General features: G+C 41.0%; 1 protein-coding gene across 3 annotated transcripts in view; it reads right to left on the bottom strand.

Moving 5' to 3' along the window:
• dtnbp1b (dystrobrevin binding protein 1b) overlaps positions 1-12927 on the bottom strand; it is a 105746-nt gene extending 92819 nt beyond the window's left edge. For 2 of the 3 annotated variants that reach the window (XM_062056606.1, XM_062056607.1), the window contains exon 1: positions 12826-12905. In XM_062056606.1, the coding sequence (XP_061912590.1) occupies positions 12826-12886 (61 nt within the window). In that variant the 5' untranslated portion in view covers positions 12887-12905. Of the gene's footprint in view, positions 1-9708; positions 9826-12825 lie in introns of all 3 variants that reach the window. The other variant, XM_062056610.1, reaches the window with a different exon arrangement.
• Positions 12928-12974: the final 47 nt, after the last annotated feature.

Below are 12974 nucleotides of genomic sequence, written 5' to 3'. Positions count from 1 at the left end.
GTGCTTGGCGGGAACAGACAACGTGGAGAAAATTATAGCTGGGGATCTGAACACAGATATTCAACGCAAAGATGCGCCTGTCTTCAGATCCTACAGCAAGTTTTGTAATCTGCACGGTCTTTCCCAGCTAATAGCGCTACCTACAAGGGTGTGTGATTCCACCCAATCAACCATAGATCTCATTCTCACTTCAGACCGGCCTAAAATAAAAAATAGTGGGGTCATGATCTGTGGTCTTAGCGACCACTATCTAACCTTCTGCATCCGCAAAATAGCTAAACCCAAAGCCAATGGCCACATAACAGCCCAATCCAGATCCCTCAAAAAATACTCCAATGACAATTTCAATTTAAAATTAGATGAGTGGGACTGGTCCTCTGTGCTCGCGAGCAACCTGGTCGATGTTGCTTGGGATCGCTTCAAAACAGCGTTCCTAAAGATAGTAAATGACATGGCTCCCGTGAAAACAGTCAGGATCAAAGCCCGCTCGGAACCATGGATGAATCCAGACCTATTAGCTGCCATAAAAGACAGAGACAGAAAATACTCTGAATACCAAAAATGTAAAACAGAAGTAGATAAACAACCCAATAATTTCAGCCTCAAATTACTCCTTTCAACTCTCAAAAAGCAATACAATAAATTAAGAAATAAGTCAACCAACCTGACTAAATCCTTAAAAAAAATGACATTAACGACAAAATAGAGGAAAACACAAATAAGCCATGTGAGCTCTGGAAAATTCTCAACAACCAGCTTCCTGGTTGCAGCCAGAAACTTAAAACCAGACTCACCAACATCAGCATCAAGGAGGGTGACTCCCTCATTACAGATAAAATGGAGGTAGCTAGCAGACTTAACATCTTTTTCACCAGCATAGCCGCAACTCTTGTCAACAAGCTGTCCCACCACTCTGGTCGCTTTGGTGTAGAACACATTAAAGCCTTCTACAGAAAGCTAAGAGTATCAAACGATGATTTCAAATTACAAATGGTCACAGCTGATGAGGTGTTTAAAAAATTGAGCGCGCTCCACCCTAACAAGGCCACCGGCCTTGATAATATTCCCTCCAGATTCCTCAGGGACTCTGCCTCCATCATTGCCCCGATCATCACGCACATAATAAACCTATCAATTACACAAGGCCAAGTACCAAAAGATTTTAAGATAGCAAGAGTAACTCCCCTCTTTAAAAAAGGAAGCAAATTGGAACCTGGCAACTACCGACCTGTTTCTATTCTCAGTTCCATTTCGAAAGTAATGGAGAAAATAGTTTATGAACAGGTCGATAGTTACCTTGCCACTAATAAACTCATGTACAAATTCCAATCCAGCTTCAGAACTAACCACTCCACTGACACATGCCTTCTCTATCTGACCGACCACATCAAACATGAGGTGGACGCGGGCAAATACTGCGGCATGGTCATGCTGGACCTTCAGAAGGCCTTTGACACCGTTAACCACGCTATACTGTTGGATAAGCTCAGAGCAATCGGATTTAACAAAACCTCATGGAGCTGGATGCAATCTTACTTGGAGGGGAGGGAGCAGGTGGTAAAGGTGAACGGCACTGTGTCCCCCCCCCCCCCTCTCGGTGAGCTGTGGAGTCCCCCAAGGCAGTATATTGGGACCTTTACTGTTCCTAATATACATAAACGCCATGTCATCGGCATGCGACTGTGAATTGTTTTTGTTTGCGGATGACTCTGCCCTGCTGGTATCCGACAAGGACACAGGTGGAGAAAATCCTCAGTGCTGAGCTCTGTAGAACTTGCACCTGGCTCGCTGACAACAACCTATCCATACACTTGGGTAAAACGGAATCCATCCTGTTTGGGTCCCACATCAACCTTAAGAAAGTCAATGATTTCACTATAAAAGTGGGTGACATTGTTATCACCAGGAAAGATGAGGTCACCTACCTAGGTTCCATTCTAGAGGCTAACCTTTCCTGTGATAAAATGGCAACCAAGGTAATCAGAAAGGTTAACCAACGAACGAGATTTCTCTACAGAATCTCCTCTCTGGTCAACAAAAGCACCATGAGGATTCTGGCGGGAACTCTCATTCAACCTTTTTTCGATTACGCATGCACCTCCTGGTATCCTAGCACCTCCAAAACCCTCAAATCTAAACTCCAAACATCTCAGAACAAGCTAGTCAGGTTACTTCTAGACCTCCACCCCAGATCCCACCTCACTCCTACCCACTTCTCTAAAGTGGGCTGGCTCAAGGTGGAGGACAGAGTTAAACAACTTGCACTGAGCCTAGTCTATAAAATCCACTACACCTCCCTGATACCAAAGTACATGTCAAACTACTTCCTTAACGTAAATGACCGCCATAACCACAACACCAGGGGGAGCTCCACTAACCACGTTAAACCCAGATTCCGAACTAACAAAGGTCTTAACTCATTCTCTTGCTATGCCATATCAATGTGGAATGCGCTCCCAACAGGTATAAAAGAAAGGGCATCTCTATCCTCCTTCAAGACCGCAATAAAAGTTCACCTGCAGGCAGCTACAACCCTAAACTAACACCCTCCCCGGATTGCTAATAACCAAATGTAAACAATCAAATGCAGATACTTTTTCTTATGCCTTCTGATCTCTCTCTCTCTCTCTCTCTCTCTATGTCCACTACTTGCTGTCCATATCCTACCCCCCCACCCCCCACACACCCCTGATTGTAAATAATGTAAATAATTCAATGTGATTATCTTGTGTGATGACTGTATTATGATGATAGTATATATGATAGTATATATCTGTATCATGAATCAATTTAAGTGGACCCCGACTTAAACAAGTTGAAAAACTTATTCGGATGTTACCATTTAGTGGTCAATTGTACGGAATATGTACTTCACTGTGCAACCTACTAATAAAAGTCTCAATCAATCAATCAATCAAAGTTTCCTCCCTCGGGAGCGTACGGCGACCAGAGTGGTTAGCATCCTCATGCATTCACCGGAGAGGAACAAGTATATTACGTTCAAGGCTCACCTCTTATAAGACATTCAAACTTTCCGAAGCGGAGAGAGCTAACCACCTTTTTCCGTTGCAGGGGCTTGTCGATTGCAAGCCCTCTGAACTAATGGACAAAATGCTAGACCTCTTAGGTGAGCACAGGCCTGGATTCCTCTTCGTGCAGCTTTTCCTGAGACTCCTGCCTTCTCAGGTGCGGGCCACTTTAGCCAACACGGCCATCTTGGACTTCTGTGAACTTGCTGCTGAAGAAGACAAGGTCTTTTTAGCCTTCCAACCGACCTATGTGGCTTTATTCTTTCCGACTGGGGCAGAAAGACCCATGGCAGATTCTTCCACTCTCACTGCTGCTGCGCCCCACAGGCGGCAACCGGATTCTGGACTTTGTTTTTTCCATGCAAGGTTTGGGACCAAAGCCAGGCGGTGCCGTCCCCCGTGCAGTTTCAGTGGACCGCCGCCGGGAAAGCCAGGGCCGGCACTCAGCAGTGGCCATGAGCGTCGGCAGTACTGGCAGGCTGCTCTTTATCCGGGACTCCCTCTCTGGATGACGGTTCCTGTGTGACACGGGCACGCAGAGGAGCGTCCGGCCAGCATCAAGGTTGGACATGCTGTCTGAGTCCCACGGCCCCCCCGTGGAAGCTGCTAATGGCAGCCCTATCCGCACTTACGGTATACGGTACGTGGAGCTGTGTTTTGGTGGACTGTGTTTCAGTTGGAACTTTGTGACTGCTAAAGTGACGGTGCCGCTCATCGGTGCAGATTTTCTATGTGCTTTCGGCCTTCTCGTGGATGTAAACAACAGGCGCTTGGTGGATGTGATTACCTTCTCCTCGTACAAGCTTAGTCTCAGCGAGATAGACTCCATCAGGCTTTCCAGCATGCTACCCACCGCGGACATCTTTCCTCGCTTCCTTGCTGAGTTCCCCACCCTGGCACAGCCCACGTTCTCGTCATCTACCGCCAAGCATGGTGTGGAACACCACATTGCCACCACGGGCCCCCACTGTGCACGCACGAGCCCAGTGCCTGGACCCTGAAAAGCTCTCCATTGCTAGATCTGAATTCGAGACCATGGAACGCCTCGGGATGATTCGCCGTTTAGACAGCCCGTGGGCGTCGCCCCTCCACATGGTGGAGAAGCCTGGAAGTTGTTGGCGGCCATGCGGTGATTACCGCAGACTCAACGTTATCCGGTCCTCCACATACAAGATTTGTCCACCAACCTGGCTGGGAAAACTGTTTTCTAAGGTAGATCTCGTCCGGGGCTATCATGTGTTGCCGGTCCACCCCTCTGATATCCCAAAGACAGTGGTCATCACCCCATGTGGACTGTTCAACTTTTTACGGATACATTTTGGCCTTAAGAGCGCCGCACAGACTTTACAGACTTTACGTGACTTGCTGTTTCTGTTTGTCTACTTGGTTGACATCCTGGTAGGCAGCACCTCTCAGGCCGAGCATGTGACCCACCTCAGGACCCTTTTTTAGCGCCTTAGCCAACACAGGCTCATTGTTAACCCGGCCAAGTGCCAGTTCGGGTTGTCTGTAATCGACTTCCTTGGACATCGCGTCACGAAGTGCGGGGCGGTTCCCCTTCCAGCGAAGGTTGCTAGCCATTGCAAACTTCCCCCGCCCGCTCACGGTTAAGGCTCTTCAGGAGTTCCTTGGCATGGTAAATTTTTACCATCGTTTCATCCCCCGGGCAGCTGACCTCATGCGGCCGCTGTATGATGCTCTTAAAAGGGGCTGCTCCCAAGCACATGGTGGACTGGTATGATGCGCGGCACAGTGCTTTTGTGGGGGTCAAGTCTGCTCTAGCTAACGCTACCTTGCTGGCAAACCCATTGCCCGATGCTCCTATTGCAATCACCACGGACGTATCAGACTATGCTGTAGGTGCAGTGCATGAGCAGTAGGTGGGTGGCACTTGGCAACCTTTGGCTTTCTTTAGCAGGCAGTTGCGCCCCTGCGAGCGTGAATATAGCACATTTGACCGTGAGCTCCTTGGCCTCTATCTGGCCATACATCATTGTCCTGTTGGAACACCCAACTGCGCCCAAGACCCAACCTCCGGGGAGATGATTTTAGGTTGTCCTGAAGAATTTGGAGGTAACCCTTCTTTTTCATTGTCCCATTTACTCTCTGTAAAGCACCAGTTCCATCGGCAGCAAAACAGGCCCAGAGCATAATAATACCACCACCATGCTTGACGGTACGCCTGGTGTTCCTGGGATTTAAGGCCTCACCTTTTCTCTTCCAAACATATTGCTGGGTATTGTGGCCAAACAGCTAAATTTTTGTTTCATCTGACCACAGAACTTTCCTCCATAAGGTCTTATCTTTGTCCATGTGATCAGCAGCAAACTTTAGACGAGCCTTAAGGTGTCTCTTCTGAAGTGAGGGCTTCCTTCTTGCATGGTAGCCTCTCAGTCCATGGCGATGCAAATCACGCTTGACTGTGGAAACTGACACCTGTGTTCCAGCAGCTTACAATTCATTGCAGACCTGATTTTTGGTGGTTCTCGGTTGACTCTTGATCTTCCTGACCAATTTTCTCTCAGCAGCAGGTGATAGCTTGCGCTGTCTTCCTGATCGTGGTAGTGACAAAACTGTGCTATGCACTTTATACTTACGAACAATTGTCTGCACAGTTGCTCTTGAGACCTTAAGCTGCTTTGAAATGGCTCCAAGTGACTTTCCTGATTTGTTCAAGTCAATGATTCGTTTTTTCAGATCTGTTCCTTTGACTTTCCCATTGTAGCGTTTCTAACCGAGTCTAATGACTGCATCACATGAGCCCCATTTAAATGGGCTCAGAGAAGTCAACAGGTGTCGTCAATCATAATCACTCACATGAAGTTAAGTTAAAGTACCAATGATTGTCACACACACACTAGGTGTGGTGAAATGTGTCCTCTGCATTTGACCCATCCCCTTGTTCATCCCCTGGAAGGTGAGGGGAGCAGTGAGCAGCAGCGGTGGTCGCGCCCGGGAATCACTTTGGTGATTTAACCCCCAATTCCAACCCTTGGTGCTGAGTGCCAAGCAGGGAGGTAATGGGTCCCATTTTTATAGTCTTTGGTATGACTCGGCCGGGGTTTGAACTCACGACCTACCGATCGCAGGGCGGACACTCTAACCACAAGGCCACTGAGCAGCGGCCATGCCATGAAGCTAATTTTATTTGATTTGATTGTAACTATTCTACATCACCAAAATTGAGAATGTATGTTGCTGTATGTATACGTTTGACCCAGCAGATTTGGTCACATTTTCAGTAGACCCATATTAAATTCCTAAAACAACCAAACTTCATGAATGTTTTTGTGACCATCAAGTATGTGCTCCAATCACTCTATCACAAAAAAATAAGAGTTGTAGAAATGACTGGAAACCCAAGACAGCCATGACATTATGTAATTCCCAAGTGTACGGAAACTTTTGACCCTGACTGTATATACATATACATTAGGGCTGGGCGATATATCGATATACGCGATATATCGCAGGTTTGTCTCTGTGCAATATAGAAAATTTCCCATTTCCATTGGTTGTAGGATGCTTTTTTTGGAGCCAAATTATTTTAGAAATCGGACTAATTTGGTGCATGGACACGTACTTACTGTCACCACATAACCTTTTTTAGATACTGTACAGTAATACAACACAAATGGTGTTTGTTATCAGCACATCGGCTACAGCGCACACAGCATTGTTTCCTGCAACCACATTTGATTGGTCAGCACGCAAAGGATGCATGGCTCAATAATTCTGATGTAATTCGAAGATGGAGGAATGAACAAAAAAAAAAGTCAGCCTCTTGCGATTAATAATTGCAGTAACTAAAACCTTGCTGTAACACATGTTACCGTGTTAAAATCGGGAAGGTCTGGAAGGAAAATATGACTGGCAAAATATGGCTGAGTAACACAGTATTATCACTAGGGATGATGTTTGATAAGAAATTATCGAGTTCGAGCCTATTATCAAATCCTCTTATCGAACCGATTCCTTATCGATTCTCTTATCGAGTCCAGATAGGTTGTTGTATATGGAAAAAAACACACAATATTTGGTTTAACAAAAGCTCACTTTTATTATATAAGAAAAAAATAAAATCTAATAAATAAATAAATATTGACTGTTACCCCCCTAAAAAAATAAAATAAAATAAATAAATATTGACTGTTGTTACCCAAAGTATATTAAGTGGGATTTTTCAGAAAAACAAATATATACAGTAACACAAAAACAACCTGTCTCTGTGATCACTATAGGTGTATAAATAATAATATAGTGTTAAATAAAATCAGTCCCTTGGGCACAAAATTTAAAATAATACAGCTCTCCAAAAAGTGCACTTCTGCTGCTATTTGACATAACTGTTTGTTATGATGCTTTGACATTTTTGCACTTTATTTCTTTATTGAAAGAAAATTCTATGAAGAGAAAAGTTGTTTGCAAATGTGGTTACAATGCTAAAAAATGAAAAGTTAAAGCTAAAAAAAGAAATACACTTTATTGAGTTATCATTATTTCTTTACAGGGGGAAAGATGTGATGTTATGAGCTAGGCTAGGGAATATAACAACTACACTACCCAGCATGCAACGGGAGTGACGAGCATGCGCGGTAGCCCCGAAAAGTGTTGTTGCATGTCACCACGGCAGCTAAGATAGAATGAGGTTATGAGCACGCTGTGAAAGTAAACGTCAAGAACTCAGCCAACACGCCTCGTCTGCATTATTTATAATTAGACAGACAACACATATACAGTGTGATTTTGTTTTGTTTACAAGGAAAGTAAAACAAAAGTTAAAAAAGGGAGATGTGTTGTATATATACAGTATGTATGTGCTGCCGTTGCTTTAAGAACGTTGCGACAGCTGCCGTAAAGGAGGTGCGTTACTAGCCTGGTTGCTATGTTTCCGGTTGGTCGTAAAAGTTTTGGTCATGTGTTTGTACCCTGCTCAAATCTCTCAGTAAAGTTATTCATTGGATTATACCTTTTGTTTTGAACTTTATTACACCTTGGAGCGCGGTCCATTGCTTTTCCTGCTTTCCTTATCTGCGCCTAATGACTGAGCTACGTGACGTAATTTCTTGTGACGTCTCACGGGGCATTTCTGGTCGGGACGGGATTCGTTCCGAGGGATTCGAATAAAGAACCAACTCTTTTTCCTTACTATAGTGGTCTCGATAACGGGTACCGGTTCTCAAAAAGGGATTCGAGTCCGAGGACTTGGTTCTTTTCTTATCGAACAACCGGGAAAACCGGTTTCGAGTATCATCCCTAATTATCACAGATCTTTATTATAACAGATTTTGGTTGTGTCCCCATGGTTCTCAGCGTTCATGGCGGATGACCATATTCTGTGTTCGGTGTTATCCCAGTCTTTGGTGAAGCATGGCGAATTGTAGAACTGCAATGAACAGTCATCTAAACCACCCTTTAGAAGATGTTTCTCCATTTTACCCAAAACTGCCTTTAAAATCATGTGCCTAAATTAGCCATTAACCAATGACTAACAGTGTTTGCACTCCAGAATGTCAATGCATAGTTTTAATGACAAAGTGAACTTTTGCAGAACATTTCCTTTCACCAACATTACATGCTAAGAGGCCCATTAAACGGCTAAGTATTTTGGCTCAAAATATAAGTTTGTCATCAAAAAAATAACCATTATGACAGTTACACATATGTCCTTATTTGGACACTGACAGGGAAGTATTTGGCTCAAAATATCAGTTTGTCATCAAAAAAATAACCATTATGACAGTTACACATATGTCCTCATTTGGACACTGACATTTTGTACAAACCTGCTTTAACATAATAAAACATTAAACATACACTGAAGGCTGTAAAAAGATATTTCTAAATCTAGTCTGATAACATACTACTGCTGTGTGTCACATTTAAAAAGCTTTTTTTATTATTATTATTATTATTATTTTCATTTAACTTCTATTTAACCAGGAAAAAACACCATTGAAATTAAAAAACTATTTTTCAAGGGAGTCCTGCCCAAGAGGCAGCAAAGTTAAACTCAAAATTATGTTTGCAATTATACTACACATTAAAATGACATGATGGACAATTATTCATCCATAATACACATATTGTTGTGTTGTTGAGTACAGATTGTTTGTTCAATCACACAGCTATTTAGTTGTGACATTGTGCTTGAAAGAGTTAAATCACTGTCAGTTCTTCAAAGTTAAATCACTGTCACTTCTTCACAAACATTCAAATGTAAGCACCTTCCCATGGGATCCTTGCCTTGATTTCATTGCATGAATGTCCAAATTGATTTTTTTGGGGACGAAAACAGCATTCCTGTCTCTGTTATTTGACGAATTCCAACTAGTGCAGATATGGCCTGTCCAAAACATGAATGCTATTCTTGTATCATGGATAAAATAAAATAAAAATAAAAAACGATTGCAAGCTGCCAATTGATGGCAGATTTCATTGAGTCTGTTACAGTGCTAACTAGTAGTCCATCTGTACAGTATGTGCTCTGTTGGCTCTACAAAGCTCATTCGGTTATATAAACCCAGAGGATTTAACAGAATCCTGTATTTTGGAGGGATTTGGGACAGCGGGGAAGAAAAGGAATGACAGTCCAATGTCCAGCTCAGATGTCTGAACATACAGTATGTGTGTTTTGAGTGTCCCATGTACTGTAGGAAGTAGATGTCAGATTACTCACCACGGTCCTTCCATTTATGGACATGGTGGCAGTGTTGGTTCATCGTGCGCCTTGTTACATCACCGCAGGACAAAAGGACACTTACCACTGTAGACTCCAGACTGCCTTATCAAAACACTAAAAGCACAAGAGGCCCCAGTTAATGAAGGACAAACTCTATTTAGTGTGGGGACTGTTTGTATAAGCCTGGATGCTCCTCCAACATGGTTGATTAGTTGATTATGACAATGTTAGTTGACAATGTTGATTAGTGATGTGCGGATCGATACTAAAATATCATACCAGATCTTTAATATAGATTCTCAAATCAAAATATCAATACTTATGATACTTTAGCAATGTTATATAGTCTATATCAGGGGTCACCAACCTTTTTGAAAGCAAGAGCTACTTCTTGGGTACTGATTAATGCGAAGGGCTACCAGTTTGATACACACTTAAATAAATTGCCAGAAATAGCCAATTTGCTCAATTTACCTTTAACTCTATGTTAATATTAATAATTAATGATAGTTACACTTAATTGAACGGTTTAAAAGAGGAGAAAACACGAAAAAAATGAAAATACAATTTTGAAACATAGTTTATCTTCAATTTCGACTCTTTAAAATTCAAAATTCAACCGAAACAAAGAAGAGAAAAACGAGCTAACTCGAATCTTTTTGAAAAAATTAAAAAAATAATTTATGGAACATCATTAGTAATTTTTCCTGATTAAGATTAATTTTAGAATTTTGATGACATGTTTTAAATAGGTTAAAATCCAATCTACACTTTGTTAGAATATATAACAAATTGGACCAAGCGATGAGGTGGCGACTTGTCCGATTGTAGCTGAGATAGGCTCCAGCGCCCCCGCGACCCCAAAGGGAATAAGCGGTAGAAGATGGATGGATGGATGGATGGATGGACCAAGCTATATTTCTAACAAAGACAAATCATTATTTCTTCTAGATTTTCCAGAACAAAAATTTTAAAACAAATTCAAAAGACTTTGAAATAACATTTTAATTTGATTCTACAGATTTTCTAGATTTGCCAGAATAATTTTTTTGAATTTTAATCATAATAAGTTTGAAGAAATATTTCACAAATATTCTTCGTCGAAAAAACAGAAGCTACAATGAAGAATTAAATTAAAATGTATTCATTATTCTTTACAATAAAACAAATACATTTACTTGAACATTGATTTAAATTGTCAGGAAAGAAGAGGAAGGAATTTAAAAGGTAAAAAGGTATATGTGTTTAAAAATCCTAAAATAATTTTTGTGGTTGTATTTTTTCTCTAAAATTGTCTTTCTGAAAGTTATAAGAAGCAAAGTAAAACAATTAATGAATTTATTTAAACAAGTGAAGACCAAGTCTTTAAAATATTTTCTTGGATTTTCACATTCTATTTGAGTTTTGTCTCTCTTAGAATTAAAAATGTCGGGCAAAGCGAGACCAGCTTGCTAGTAAATAAATAAAATTTAAAAAATAGAGGCAGCTCACTGGTAAGTGCTGCTATTTGAGCTATTTTTAGAACAAGCCAGCGGGCTACTCATCTGGTCCTCACGGGCTACCTGGTGCCCGCGGGCACCGCGTTGGTGACCCCTGGTCTATATCATTAACAAGAACACAATATAAAGTAACTAAATCATTGCGATCTTGTCGAAATAAAACATGATGGAAGGGAACTACTTTCTAGGTAAGTACGTAATGTTTTTTTATTGAAGAAAATGACTGGCAATCAACATGATTCTTAGTATTATAAAACAGCAAGCAAGTGTATGTATCCTTGTAGCCTATCTAGAGACACTACATGGTTACAGAATTGACAACAAATAAGATAAAGCATTCAGTACATAAAATGCCATCATTTGTTTTGACCAGTGATTTTATATCGATTGAAGAATGATTCCCCAACAGCAGCAACACTTCAATACACTACTTTTTAAATTTTAACATACACTTTAGGTATATTTGCACTAGGTATCGGATCGGTATCGCCAATACCAGCCTGAATTTTACTTGGTATCGGATCGAAGAGAAAATCAGTAGTATGGCATATCACGAATGTTGATGTCTTTTTCTTAAGCTATCCTGCTCACTAAAACAAAAGAGAAGTGAAAAATATTTAAGTCAATTTGTAATATATATTGGTTGGTAAAATTAGTCATAGATAATAAAAATATCAATACTTTTGATACTTTAGCAATGTTAGATAGTCTATATCATTAACAATAACACAATGTAAAGTAACTAAATCATTGTGATCTTGTCGAAATAAAACATGATGGATAGTCTATATCATTAACAATAACACAATGTAAAGTAACTAAATCATTGTGATCTTGTCGAAATAAAACATGATGGATAGTCTATATCATTAACAAGAACACAATGTAAAGTAACTAAATCATTGTGATCTTGTCGAAATAAAACATGATGGAAGGGAACTACTTTCTAGGTAAGTACTTAATGTTTTGTTTATTGAAGAAAATACCTGGCAATCAACATGATTCTTAGTATTATAAAACAGCAAGCACGTGTATGTATCATTGTAGCCTATTTGGAGACACTACATGGTTACATAAATGACAACAAATAAGATAAAGCATCCAGTACATAAAATGCCATCATTTGTTTTGCCCTGTGATTTTATATCTATTGAAGAATGATTCCCCAACAGCAGCACTTCAATACACTACTTTTTAAATGTTACCATACACTTTAGGTATATTTTCCCTAGTTGTCGGATTGGTACCACCAATACCAGCCTGAATTTTACTTGGTATCGGATCGAAGAGAAAATCAGTAGTATCGCACATCACGAATGTTGACGTCTTTTACCCTGCTCACTAAAAGAAAAGAAAAGTGAAATATCTTCAAGTCAATTTCTAATATATCTTGGTTGGTAAAATGACTCATAGATAATAAACTTGATTAAATAAACAATCGTTGTTTGTGTAATTACACTCAGGTGCGAGCTAGCTCGACCGGGAACACAAGGTCGACATTAAACTTTCATAAAAGTGTCAACCAGACAGCGAGCCGACCTATTTCGCAGCTATTTATGGCCTATGTTCTCATATATAATTTACAGACATTGTAACGCGGTATCCAAGCCATTACCTTCCAACTCTGGAGTTTGGCTAAACACGTCCGCTTCAGTAGGAGCAGGTGAGTTTTCCATGGACGTTACAAACACCAACCAGACGAGGGCGCCGAAACGCCTCGCTTGCGCCGTGCACATGCATAAACACTTCTAATTGGCCAAAAAG

The sequence above is a fragment of the Entelurus aequoreus genome, linkage group LG08, assembly GCF_033978785.1.
Source record: "Entelurus aequoreus isolate RoL-2023_Sb linkage group LG08, RoL_Eaeq_v1.1, whole genome shotgun sequence".
Lineage (NCBI taxonomy): Eukaryota > Metazoa > Chordata > Actinopteri > Syngnathiformes > Syngnathidae > Entelurus > Entelurus aequoreus.
Note: the sequence above shows the minus strand (reverse complement) of the source record. Positions and strands in the feature narration are given on the sequence as shown.